The sequence below is a fragment of the Engystomops pustulosus genome, chromosome 6 (genome assembly GCF_040894005.1).
Source record: "Engystomops pustulosus chromosome 6, aEngPut4.maternal, whole genome shotgun sequence".
Lineage (NCBI taxonomy): Eukaryota > Metazoa > Chordata > Amphibia > Anura > Leptodactylidae > Engystomops > Engystomops pustulosus.
This window is the reverse complement of record NC_092416.1, coordinates 45,965,255-45,979,689: the sequence shown is the minus strand read 5'-3', so window position 1 is coordinate 45,979,689 and position 14,435 is coordinate 45,965,255. Positions and strand designations below refer to the sequence as shown.

Genomic DNA, 14,435 nt, shown 5'->3' with positions numbered 1-14,435 from the left:
ATAAGAAGGGTAAAGGCGCGGCCAGAGCAGTTTGAGGGAATGGCGGTGGCCAGCGTAAGGGATAACAATCTCAGGGTGGGGGTCCGACCACTAGGAGCCCTACTGCTAATGAGAACAGGGATCCTGTTTTTACATATTGATGGAGAAGAAGGTTCTGCCTCTCTATTTAGAACTATAGTAGTGGAAAAAATTGCCAAGCAAAGCACTTTTCTAATTTCCAGAACTCTCATAGAAAGTAAATGGGAGCGTCAAAGATAACTGAGCAGGTCTTCAGGCTCATCCTTCTAAACCACCCATTTAGCAGAACGGGACCCTATACTCATGATCAGTGGGAGTTCCAGTAGTCTGGTCTAAAACGACCAGATAATTGCCCCCTATGTGGTGGATAGAGGATCACAACCTGGTATGACCCCTTTCGAAGGGAACAAGCTTTTACAAGAGGGCACCGGAGCAGCGGTTTTCCTTTTTACCATCCTTTTTCATGATTCTTGGTGTACCATGCCCTTTGATCCACATAGATACATATGACCTCCCCTGAACGATAGAGAATGCATACACCTGTATGAGCTCCCCTACAGTACAGCATCAGGGGTGTGTATGGGTTAATAAGGCGTAATAATGATATTCCCGCAGAAAAATGAAGCGTTTTCCGATGTGCTTCCTGTTAGGTGCTCCTGTAAGAGGCTTCCACTGTGAATTCAATCATTTAATTAGAAAATGGTTCTTGTAAAACCATTAGAGGAGGGAATCTTTAAACCTCCCGTCTGCTAGAGAAAGGGCACAGGCAACGCACAGACTTTACAACCTCAGGTGTCTCAGACAGATTAACAGCTCCTGCTTTCTCCATCCAGTCTATTCTCAATACCGCAAACTAGGCACACCACCCGATTCCTTCCAGAAAACAATTCCCCAAAAAATGACAAGTGATTCAATCCTTCCGACTCGTCTTAGACCTCTTAATGGCTTAAGCATTATCCACAGAAAAAAAGATTCATAATCACAAGTTATTAAAATGGAAAGGAGCCATGAGGTTTATAAATAAGGCAACCAGGTTTCTATGTGGAGCAAATACCAAAACTAATTTAGAATAACTGAATTGGTTGCCGTACTAAGATAACCACTGTCTATATGCCTCCATATCAGAACGCCTATATATGTAGAATAATGAACTACCTTGGACCGGCATAACTATGTCTTACGTGGACAGTTATACAGGTAAATCAATGCTATGAAATACTGTCAATGAAGAGGAGAAAAATGTCTAATTTTTTTCCATTAAAAATATAAAAATGCATGGGTATGGCATAAGCAGGTCCACATCGTCGCTGTGCTGTTACGTCACTGCGTGTATAATTCTTAAAAAAAAAAAAGAAAAAAAAAAAAAAAAAAAAAGGGGAAACCGCAGTGAAGGCTCTTAAAGAAGAAAGAAATTCAAATATTGCCAAAATTGATACACAAAGTACCTAGACAAATGATCCCCAATAAGTGTAATCAGAAGACAGGATGACATAACCCCAAAAGTATCCTGTAAACAAGCCTAAAATTAAATGTACCATGTATATCATGCTTGATTTTGATGGTAAATTTACTCAGTGCTCAATCTAACAGGCACCTACTGCCAGAGCCCTGGGGACCTTCACAGGATTCCAGGGCTGCAAGGGAAGCAGTTGGCGCCTCCGTGGTCTTGCTCCATAGACCCCATGGTCACAATGCTCAAAATCAAGCATGATACACTTACTCAAGCACGATTTAACAGGTGCCTACTGCCGGCAGCTTTGGGGAACTTCAGGACCCCAGGGCTGCCATGGAAGCAGTTGGCACCTCCTTGCAGGGAGGTTGCCTACTCGCCAGCTAAGTACCTGGCTCTGCTCGGTAGACGCAACGGTCACTATGACCGCGTCGTCTATGGGTTTAAACAGATTGCAAGTTTTGAAATCCAAGCCGTCACGTACAGCCGAGCTCCCACAGAAATCATACAGGCTCTACTGAGCCCCGACGATCGTTGAGACATACATGTACATCGGGATTCGGCAACAGACCACATTTCCCAACATATATCCAAATGTGCCATGGAATTAAGAGATGCAGGGCTCTTGGGCCGAGGGGTATTCTCAACTGGGCATTTAGACTTAAATTTAATTCATCTGCCATATACCGTATATACTCGAGTATAAGCTGACCCGAGTATAAGCCGAGACCCCTAATTTTACCACCAAAAAGTGGGAAAGCCTATTGACTCGAGTATAAGCTGAGGGTGGGAAATGGATTGGTCACAAACCCCCCCCCCCCCCAGTATATAGCCAGCCCCCTATAGTATACAGCCTGCCCCCAGTGGTATACAGCCACCCCAGCCTGCCCCGAGTAGTATACAGCCACCCCCAGTAGTATACAGCCTGTCGCCAGTAGTATACAGCACTGCCCAGCCTGCCCCCAGTACTATACAGCACTGCCCAGCCTGCCCCCAGTAACATTGTGCTGGGCGCCGCCATTGCTCTCTCCTGGGTACCTAGTATGACGTCAGCAGTGGCGCCCGGGAGAGAGCAATGGCGGCGCCCAGCGCAATGTACAGAAGACAAAAGATAGGCACGGAAGCCAGAAGAGGACCCACGCGGACATCGGGGGAGCAGCGCTGCACATCGGGGCCACCGGAGGGCGAGTATATAAGTTTATTATTTTTTAAGTGACTATTGTGACTTGTGATCCGTGTATAAGCTGAGGGGAGGTTTTTCAGCACATTTTTTGTGCTGAAAAACTCAACTTATACATGAGTATATATACGGTACATAAATTTCTTCAATTTGATGTTATTAAAAAAATTGCACCTGTGTGAAGAAAATGTATTATAAATGCAACCATATTGTCTCTTAGAAACTGAGTTATCGCTCAAAGATACAAATTGTTCATTGATATGAAATGGACAGAAATTATTGCATATCGCACAGCAGTCCTGTGGTAATGAAGACAATCCAGGTCGTCAGGCCTCAATAGTGCATGTGCGGCCACTGTGGTGGTGGTCGTATCTTGTTCCTATGGAACAATATGGCTACATTTATGGGAGCTTACCTTTATACAGGTAGATTTTTTTAATAACATGCAATTGAATAAATGTGCGTGTGTTTGTGTATAATTTGTGAGAATACCACTTTAAATGACTACAATGAGGACTTGGCTCGGCTAGTAAAAAAAACAGGAGCTGCTGTACTCAATACTTACTGATACAAGAAAACCAAAGCTCCAAATCTTTCTTATAGTTTAGACTTTGGAATCTATTTATAACATTTATTCTTGTTGAACTTCTGACATAATAGGAGGCTAAGTCATGCAGAGCTGTGAGTTTTATCGGGAATATCCTTATGTTTTAGAAGCAGCTTGGTACTAGGTCAATGGGCAACACAGACTGGATATTAAAGTAACAAAGAACAGCATCAGACCTCTGAAGGATGAAGGCTCTATGGCCACCCATGAAGAACTCATTGCCTAAGTTTAATAGACCAATGGCAGTCCTGATCCAAGCCATGCCCTGGGCCCTTGGAGTTGCCAAAAAGAGATGGGCAGAGCCTGAACATGTAGCATCAGTAGAATCAATGAAAAGATGCACTACTTTGTCACAACGTTTTAGGAGAAAAGATGATTTGCAAGCAAAGGCCATCAACTCAGGTGACGGCCACCAAAAAGTGGCCATCCAGAAGATGCAACAGAGTGAGACAGGACTCCAGAGAGAAGAGTTTGTATTCGAATTTTCTATAATCTTGGACAAACCCTTTAAGCAGAAAACTTTACCCTCGGAACACAGCCAGTTAACAATAGCTGGAAAGGGAACGTTACAATTGAAGCTAAACTTCGTTATCTAATTCTTAGAAAATATGTTGAGTTGTCAATTGTTACAATTCTAATAATGGACGGTAATTATCAAGGAGTAATGTCTCAGTAATCACCAGAAAAGCAGGATGACCAGCCCGGTGGGATCTGTAATGGTGCCAGAAAGAGGCGGTCTAGACAGAAATTTGATTTAAAGAGGGTGATCATTTTGAGATCGCCCAAGGTCTGACACTCCACAGATTTGCTGCTAGAAGAGATCACGTCTCTCCGGTAAGGCCAGTGACGTCGTAATCATTAGTCACATTCTGGCTACAGCACGGTCTCATTCGGTGACAGAGTCTGACCTGCAACAACAAGCACTGCCACTATAAAAGTCATGGCGTTGCTTCCTTAGGTGCACCTGTATTCTGGAGGTCTTTACCATCAAATCAAACAATGCAATGATAAAAAAAAAAGCACAAAAACAATAAAAAAGGTCTCAGGGTGGGTAGATCTGAAGTCCATATGGAGCTCCAGAGGAAGCGTACAGCAGGCAGCAGCCATAGACCTGCAGGGAGGGGAAGAAACGGATCACAGAATCGAAGCTGGCAAGGAACAGAAGGATGTGGGCTGGACGGAGCCGAGCAGCCGCAAAAGTATTTCCTTCCACTGAACAACATCTTGGCTCGGGGACAGACTGAGCATCACGAGGCAGCATAAAACCTCCGGTGCTTCCCATCTTCAATCCCAACGCTCCATAACGCAAACTTCAGCCAAGTACATCAATAAAACCTCCACCCAATCCTGAGCCCCTATTGCCCTGTCACTGCCGGATCTGGCCAGGAAAGTGAGGCTAGACGGCGCAACTGGGGGGGGGGGGGGGGGGCGGGCGTGGGGGGGACACATAAGGAAGTCTTTGGAAAATAGAATGATCAAAGAGAAAAATAAAGCGGGAAGGTGGATTGTTACTGTAAGGCCAGAGAACAGGTTTCTTCATATCAATTATTATTATGGGTATGGATCGCCCCGAGGCAATGTTACAGACTTGAGGCTGGCCGGTGGGATGAGCTTAGCAACTCACAGCTACAACTGGGCAATCCTACTCCTAAGATGATAAACCTCCTGCCCATTAACAGGTACAATCCGTGGCACTGAGCCAGGCGGCACCTGAGTAAACTTCTACACACAAAGTTGTACAATTATCCGGATGGGATGGCCTAGGAAAACACATTTGACAAAAAAGCAAGCCAAATACTAAACCAGGAGACAAATACAATATGGGTCAAGTGACATTTCCAAACGTTTCATCCATTTTACTGATCAATGTATATCTGGCACACACACAAGTCCAAAGTGGCAATCATTGATATTTACATCCCATGTGAATGTAGACCATTGTGAAAAACAAGTAGTGAGTGCTACATGTGGGGGGATGTGGGTTTCCCACTGGGACCACCATCAATCAATGCTGCCACTGGGTTTAGTTTCGATGAGATTGCAAGCCATCGCCAAGCACTGTACTTTGCTTGCCCTCAGTGAATGGAACATTAACACGTGTCTGCCGCTTCTCTCTGAAAAGTAAATTTAAAGGGGACCTACCACCACGATTCTACCTATAAAAGGTAGAACGGGTGGTAGGTGGATGAATGAGACATGACGATAGCCCTTTTTTGGGCCAATCCTCACGTCCCGGTTATCCTTTGGTAAACTTTAATAAGTCTGTATGTAAATTTTTTTAAGCGGCTACTGGGGCATGGAGTAGCCGGACATGAGGCTACACGTTGCGGCTACTCCACGCCCCAGTAGCCTCGTTCCTCCGCCTACCATGTAATCTTCGGCGCGCAGCTATGGCCGCGCAACCGTAGGCCTGCGTTCTGTGAATGCGTAGCTGCGCGCCGAAGATGAAATGGTAGGCGGAGGAACGAGGCTACTGGGGCGTGGAGTAGCCGCGACTTATAGCCTCATGTCTGGCTACTCCACGCCCCTGTAGCCGCTTAAAAAAAATTTACATACAGACTTATTAAAGTTTACCAAAGGATAGCCGGGACGTGAGGATTAGCCCAAAAAAGGGCTATCCTCACATCCCATTTATCCACCTACCACCCGTTCTACCTTTATAGGTAGAATCGTGGTGGTAGGTCCCCTTTAAAGGAACGGATCACAATGATCTGTTATACATCTCTAATGTGGGGGGCCCAAGACTCTGTGCAATAGAAATAGAATTTCTCATTAACAAAGCTGTTTAAAGGGGAACATTAGAGGAACACCATAAACTTTAACCCCCCTATCCATATGGAACTCCAGGTTTTGTGGAACTCCCATTCACTTCTCTAGTAGAACCAAGAACAGTAGATGTTGGTAGATGTAGAAGCTGGAGTAGAATAATACCTATTATGACGAATATTTAGATAACACCATCATATTCCACAGCTCTTTACAGATCATGTAGAACACAGAAAGACAAAATGAGACATTACATAGCAATAACATGGTCAGATAATACAATAAGAATGAGGGACCTGCTCACAAGAGCTTACAATCTATCAACTTACTACGACTACCTTATACACAAGGGCCCCCACATGAATAGAGAACTATGGTGCATACACGACTAGCGCTCCATTTACTTCTATGGGACATCCATGTCCTGTATACAAGTGAATGTAATATTGGCCCATAGTGGTCCCTGGATGTCACAGAAATCCTATAAATAGGGTATAAGTGTGAAAACCTCCTTAAAATATAGTGTTCCTGGCACCGCTAAAGGGAAAATTGGTGCATAAATCAACATCACCAAAGTTGAGAAAGATTATAGGATCGACCAGCAGAACTAACAATGTACACATAAGGGGGGACACTTACCTCCAGGATAAAGGGTAATACAGGGATGAAGACTCCGGTGCTTTCTGACAGCAGTGTCAAGGCTCGGATGCAATGCATTCGCAGGGGGAAGTAACGCGCAGTCGGGACAAGTCTATAGAAGAAGTAGTGAAATGTTAGAACAAGTGTTAAAGTATCATCCATTAGTCCAATACATTATAAAGTAAAATAAGTTATAGAAAATAAAGTCCTAGAAACATTCATACCCAATGATTGGAACTGAAGTGTTTTTTTCGGGTATTTTTTTTTTTTTACGGACCCCCCCACCCCCCCATACTACCCTATCTCTGCATCCAACATAAATAACAGAGTGGTGCAATATTGCCCCCTAGTGCTCCGTGCTGGTAGTCTACACTGCTGTAACTATTCCAGGAAAGGAAAATCTCCAGACTACATGGAGCCAGATATGCAAACGATGAACGACTCCTTCCCTGACTTGTGGAAAGGAAGAATAACGGAGAGCTGAAAATATTAAGATGCTGCATTATTTTACATCATTAGTATAACAAGGCATCTCCGCCATCTAAAAGGAAATTGATTATAAGATAACGTACTAATGAACTTGTTTTTCTGCTATAAGCAATAATTCCCTTACAAAGACATTCAATTCAGTGTTACAAAAAAAATACAGGACAAAATATTTCCCTTCCCAACTTTCCTAACCGGGTCATTGACAGTGTGGTGGACAATCAATAAGTCATTACATATTGGTACATTGGGGCAGATTTACTCACCCGGTCCATTCGCGGCGCGTTCTCCGTCGAGGATTCGGGTCTTCCGGCGATTCACTAAGGTAGTGTGCCCGATGTCCACCAAGTGCCGCTGCTGCGCTAAAGGCCGCCGCAGTTCGCTGGAGTTCACCGTCCTATCTTGGGTTCAGGTAAGTGCGTGCAACATTTTTTTTTTTTTTTTTTAAATTCAGTGTTTTTTCTGAATCTGTTGGGTTTTCCGACGGCCACGCCCCCCCCCCCCCCCATTTCTGTTGCGTGCATGCCGGCGCCGATGCGCCACAATCCGATCGTGTGCGCAAAAAACCCGGGGCAATTCGGCGCAAAGCGATAATTTTTGGGAAACCTGACAAAAAAAATTGCGATTTGGGCCCTTAGTAAATGACCCCCGTTATGTCCTCAATATCAGATTGGCCAAAGTCACACAACCAGCACCCGGACTGATCAGCTGCCATTCTATACGTAGTGGTCAGACCAGGTTACTGCAGATAAGATTCCAATAATGGAAGCCAAGGTGCAGTGACTAGGTTCAGCCACTACACTGAGAATGAAGCTGCCTCCTTCCGCTTTGATTCTCCGTTTATCAGCTGCCGGGAACAGGCAATAGCTGTGGTGGTGCTGGACAATAGCTAATCTAATATTAACACTTTAGGAATAAGGTGGGAACTAGGTTTTTGCCTTTCCATTTTCCACTCCCTACTTTCAAAAATTAACTTTTTTGTTTTTCTGTGCACAAACCTTTAGGAGGGTTTGTTTTGTGCGTAAAAAAAATTGTAACCCCAAGTGATAGTATTTAATATTCCATGCCTTGAACTGGGGATCAAATGCCCAAAAATTTTAAGAAAAAAACATTTTCCTGTGGACCCTCTTTCACGGGTTTTCACTGTCCAATCCAGATGACACTTCCACTTCTTTGGGTCAGTACGATCTTGGAGATACCAGGTTTATTATGTTTTAGTGAATTTTAAAAATGTTAATATTTTGTACCCAAAAAAAGAGAAAATCTTCATTTTGCCATATAGTGAGGCCAATAACTTTTTCATACTTCAGTGTACAGACCTGTGTAATCGTTTACAAGACTAGAAGACATTTTCATTACTGCCATTTGTGGACATTTTAACAAAATCTTTAAGTGTTGCAAAAATGCGATTCCACTTATTCATATATCCAGGCACTGTGACTTTGTTAATCTTCTTATATTTGTTGTCCGTATCCTCCTCACTTTTACAATAACATTTTTTAATTAAGTTAATGAGCCTGATGAACTCCTGGGGGCATTTCCAAACTTCCTCCGCGCTGCAGCTTCACAGACTGGTACACTGGGAGGGGAGACAGTGTAAAGGCCTATGAAGCTACAGCACTCAGAGTCTCTGGAAAAAACTCCAGGCGCCCTTCTAGCTCATTAACATCACTAAAAATGTTAATTTTACAAGGAAGGAGTGCCTGAATCTATGAGTAAGTGCCCCCAGTTTAACATGATTGATTTTGATGGTTGATTAAAGGTGTTGTCCAGAGCTTCAAAAACATGGATGCTTGCTTGAAAAACAATACTTGACTATGTTTGTGCCAGTACTACATATCAACTGTATAGGAATGACTGGAGTTTAGTGCCTGTTATTGCAACTAACCCTGGCAGAAAGCAGCCATGTTTTACAACCTCCAGACAATCCCTTTAAACAGTTCTGCAGGAGCTGTATGCTAGTCTTCTAATATCCATGTGTAGCAAATCTGTCAATTGATGTAGTGCTACGTGCTAGTACTACTTTAAGATACCTGGACCCTTTACCTCATGATGTATGTTATATGTCTAAGTGTAGGGGGCAGGATATTAGGTAATTACCAATACACATCTCATAAAAGTTTGTACTGCTTTATTGTGATCTTTATCTGTCCTTGAGCAATTATCCTACCAAGACCTTAATCTTATATTCATGAATACTAAGGTCCTGGCAGGGCAATTGCTCATGGACAGTTAGAGATCACATGACCCTCCATCTGCTGCCATTTTACGGTCAAGTATTTCTGGCTAATGAGGTAAAAGACAGGAGGCTACACTTTACATATCAAGAAAGCAGTGCTATGATACAGCTCGAAATAGCTCTCCCATAGACTCAGCATTACCAGTAATTGACCACCACTGCATTTAAATGACCAAATGATCATAGGTTTTCCATCACTTTCAGCCCAAAATAATGTTGTACAATTGGTCTTAAATACATGCATCATCAAATCAATAAATGTATATCCTACCTGATACAACCAGTGATGACCTGGACCAGAGGATAGATGAGAGGCTCCAGTATGTCACTGGGATGGAGTGTGCTCAGCACCCGGCACCACAGATACAAGCAGTGAATGTACTGCCAGTTATACACCGACTGATAGGAACCCTGTGCCAAGAGAGAGACCAAGGTGCATTAATATAAAATGTCACTCCGCACGCAAACAATGTCAAAGTATCAGTTTATATGGTTGAAAAAAAGACATGTCCATCAAGTTCAACCAAGGAAGGGAAGGGATTGGATGAGAAATAATTCTATATAACATAACCATCAACGTTATTTAGGTGTAAAAAGGCATCTAGACCCTTCTTGGAGCTCTCTGCTGTCCCTGCTGTGACCAGCGCATGAGGCAGGCTATTCCACAGAGTGACAGTTCTCATAGTAAAAAAGCCCTGTCCCCTCTGGTGATTATTCCTTGTTTTCTCCAGAAGGAGACAGAGCCTCCTCTTCTTTTCATTTGATCTGGAACAACTTACCACCATAGTTTTTGTATGGACCATTCATATATTTAAATAAATTAATTATGTCCCCTCATAGTCGTCTCTTTTCCAGACTAAGTAAATCTAATTGTTTTCATCTTTCCTCATAACAGACCCTCCATACCCCTTATCACTCTTCATTGAACCCTCTACAGCTCCAGGGCATCCTTTTTATGGGCCGGTGCCCAGAACTGGACGGCATATTCCAGGTGAGGCCGAACCAATGCCTTGTACAGTGGTAATATTACATCCCTCTCATGAGAGTCCATACCATTTTTGATACGTCAAGAACTTGCTGACTTTAGAGACAGCTGATTGACATTGCATGCTGTTATTCAATTTATGATCTACTAGTACCCCCAGGTCCTTCTCAAAAAGGGACTCTCCCAGATTTACTCCCCCCAAGGACGTATGTTGCCTGTGGATTATTAGCCCCCAGGTGCATAATCTTACACTTATCCACATTGAACCTCATTTGCCAAGTGGATGTCCTGTCAGATTTGACAGCAAAGATAGTGGCTCAGTGCACAGTATTATTCTCTCACCAAAAACCCAATGGACATCTTAAGTATTATGGCGCAATTATGGCGTGGACCTTGCACTACATTACACATGCTGCTCGATTCTAGCTCCTCCCTCCAAGGAGAAATTGAGGGTTTGGGACCCCTACACTAGTGATCAATGAGGTCCACAGCACACTAACATCTATCACCCTAGGGAATCGCCTATAACCAGTGAATTCTTGTAGCACTATTTACTACTGGACTCAGCTGATGGGTAGACAGTGACCCCCAAAGAGTGACAGGAATGGCCCCACTCACTGACATCTTCCCCACAACATTAGGAGTCTAGGTTAGCGCGCCTTACTGGATATTACTTGTCTGCCTTACAGAGGGAAGCTGCACCGAGCAGCTTGAAGTAGCATTAGAGTAACCAAATCTGAGGAAAAAAATAATTGGCTTATAAGTATCTGTCTGAGCCGTGGTGTGAGAAGATGCTGGACATCACTAGCCAATTACGAGAGTTTCCATTATACAATCCTACATCCAGACACACAACACATATAAAATATTACAGGCACATCATGTAACACAGCAGCACATACAAGATCATACAAGGATGGAGCCTCTCACAAGCCCAAAAACCTCTACTACAATACTATAAAACGGCTACGCCACTGGATCTGAACTTACGACTCCGCTTTGCACAGATCCTCAATTGTTGTGATAACAAAATCACAAAAAAAACCATCGATGGAAATCAAAGGAGGCCTGGAATTGGAGTCACCTACAAAATTAAAGTGGAAAAACACACTACAGGCTGATCCAACTTTAATGTCCATAAAACAAGACAAACTGAGGCTCAGTATCGTGTGTGGGACATCTGCACTGCGCCTTAACCAAGTATTGAGTACAGTGCAGAGACACAGGGACTCCTAGCATTCGGATACATGGATATCTTAAAGGGGTTTTTAGGTTAAAAGATTTTGATAGGCCACAAAAATCAGACCTGTACACTCAAGGCCACAATGGACCCCAATTAAAGTAGTGGTTGTGTATAGAAAATTGTGTCATACTCCATATGGACGTGCAATAAAAACATGCCGTGGAAAGTTCCCTAAAATGACATGTAGCCAACACGCTCATCCCAGTCACAACAACTATGGCACTAAACAAAACTATCAGAAAGTCCATCCTATAGTCCTCTGCGTATAACAGAGGTCATAAGGCCAGACATGTGAAACATGAAGACCCCGTCTGCGTAAAGCAATCTGTTGAGCTTGCAATAACTAATCATCCTTAACCGGGGACGTAAAAGGGATTGGACACATATCCAGACACAGCAAATAGCATTAAATATAATTCCATTACACAAGGATAACAAACGCAAGTGTCTACTGACTGGATTATGCCCAAGACTGATATGAAGACGTTATGGGCCTTATTTACCAAGGTGTCTGGCAATATGCCCCACACACCCATCTGCCAATTGTTATCCTTCCCGTCACCCATACTCAACCAAAAATCAACTTGGGTTGCGGTCACACGTACCGCTAGCACTGCGTAACGCAGAGCTAGCGGGCCTTGACCCAATCGTATACTCGTTTCTATGGAACTGCAAGTGATTGATAACCAGAACGTGTCTTGCAGCGTTTTAATGCAAGACACCGGATTCTGGTAACAGATCAAATGCATTTCCATAGAAACACATATGCAATTGGGTCGAGGGCCCGTACCCGCAATCTAGTGCTGCTTTTGTACACACAGTGCTAGCAGTACATGTGACGGCATGCTTAAAGGGATTGCAAAACTCTTTTAAAAAAACTAGCAGGTGGGCTGGGGAGGTAAGTTTGAAAAAATATAAAGCTGTACTCACCTCTACCATCACTCCCGGGGAACCACGCCGCCATCTCGCTAGTCTGTGCCCCTGTTTGTTTAAAGGGGCACAGAAGCTCCACCAAGTTCGACTTCCAGACCAACCAGTCCCCATATTTCAGCGCAGGATACAGCGTGGTCCGGAAACCAAACTCAGCGGAGCTTCCATGTCCCTGTAAACAAACAGTGGCACGGACCAGCGAGACGGCGGTGGAGGACTCCGTGAGAAACAGAGGAGGGGAGTACAGCTTTCTTTTTTTCAAACTTAAACACACCCCAGCCCACCTGCTAGTTTATTACCGTATATACTCCAGTATAAGCAGAGACCCCTAATTTTACCACCAAAAACTGGGAAAACCTATTGACTTGAGTATACAGCCAGCCCCCTGCCAAGCGCATAAAAAAATAAAAAACCTTAATACTCACCCTCCGGTGTCCGGATTGTTGGCGCGGGTCCCGATCTTCGGCGAGGGTCCCGGCGGCTCCTCTTCTCTCCTTCTGTAGCCGGCAGATCGCGTCCATGCGGGCGCTCACTATGATGCGGCAGTGTCGCTGATGACACTATGATGCGGGAGCATCGCGCTGAAGATCGGGACCTGCGCCAACAATCCGGACACCAGAGGGTGAGTATTAAGTTTTATATTTTTTTCTTGACTGTCTCCATCTCCGGTTCTAATGTGATCTGAAAGTTGGGATTCTCACCTTTAATGTGACGCTCCCCTTGCAGCCTCTAAAATGAACTCATTTTTACGGTGAAAGGAGACTCTTCTATGCATATTTTTACACGATTTTGGAGAAGGTTTTTGTTATATGTAAATGGATAAAAATTGACATAAAAGAGGGAATTCTGGAAAGGAAATTTCAGACCCTGCCCTGAGGGTGCTGATAACAGGTTCCCTTCAAAAAAATGTATTGTGTTTAACTGCAGCAGACATTTATATTTAGTTGCTGTGTTTTCTTTCTAAAAGGAAACAGCAAATAAAGCAGTGATGCTTCCTCTGTCCTGCAGCTGATAAAAGCGGCGCTGACTCCTTGTTAGAGAATGACATGGGAGGAAGGTGCAGGCCAAGTACTAATTCTAATCACGTCAAAAGCAAATCTCAGCTCTGTCAGGGTTCAGCATGGAGGAAACATTCCTGCCAATCATAATCCTATTCCGATATGGAGTCTTAGATCATATTTTCTGCATTACACACCAGCCAGGACGGTAGCAGACAAGTCACCTCTATGGAAGGACCTGATTCATTGTGGGCAGGTATCTGGGAGAGGAAGCCCAACCAATGTACACTATACTGTAATATTCAGCAAATAACATTGTGACGCAAAACATCTTTACTATAAATGACTGTTTCCTCTTATCACAGAGGTGACCTGGGGTAAGCAGATTTCTTCATCTGTCAGCACACATGGAATATAAAAAATAACCAAACTTATATTATTACAGAAATTCCTCATTTTATAATATCTAACCATGACACAACCTGCCAGCTGCAATATAATCTGCAATAGTAATTACTTGTCATATTCTGGAGCATCGTATTACTCTGTATTGTCCTGTTCTTTGTGCCAATTGTCAATTCTGTATTTCTAGTAGTAATAACAGAGGAACGTTACTGCATTAACTATAATTTGCAGCCATATGAGGGCTTGTATATTATAGAAATAAAGCTTATTTTTTAAAATGCATTATCAAAGTGTTTTTTTTTTTGTTTTTTTTTTTTTAAAATACAGCTTCACCACCGAGCCTCTGCATACACCAAACAGATCGGTGGTGGCAGGAGGTGCAACACTGAACCGGAGAACCAGAGAGTGGTAAGTAAAATGCGTGTATTATTTTTGTACCCCCTCCTCGGGACCTATATTTAAAAAAGAAACATGAACCCAGCCAACTTC

At 43.4% G+C, this 14,435-nt stretch overlaps 1 protein-coding gene across 1 annotated transcript in view; it reads right to left on the bottom strand.

Moving 5' to 3' along the window:
• The window catches only part of NOC2L (NOC2 like nucleolar associated transcriptional repressor), a 62,139-nt gene that overhangs the window by 30,899 nt on the left and 16,805 nt on the right, over positions 1-14,435 (bottom strand). Inside the window, exons 11-12 of the mRNA XM_072155911.1 lie at positions 9,657-9,796; positions 6,661-6,772 (exon numbers count right to left, since the gene is read on the bottom strand). Coding sequence (XP_072012012.1) covers positions 6,661-6,772; positions 9,657-9,796 — 252 coding nt within the window. The remainder of the gene's footprint in view (positions 1-6,660; positions 6,773-9,656; positions 9,797-14,435) is intronic.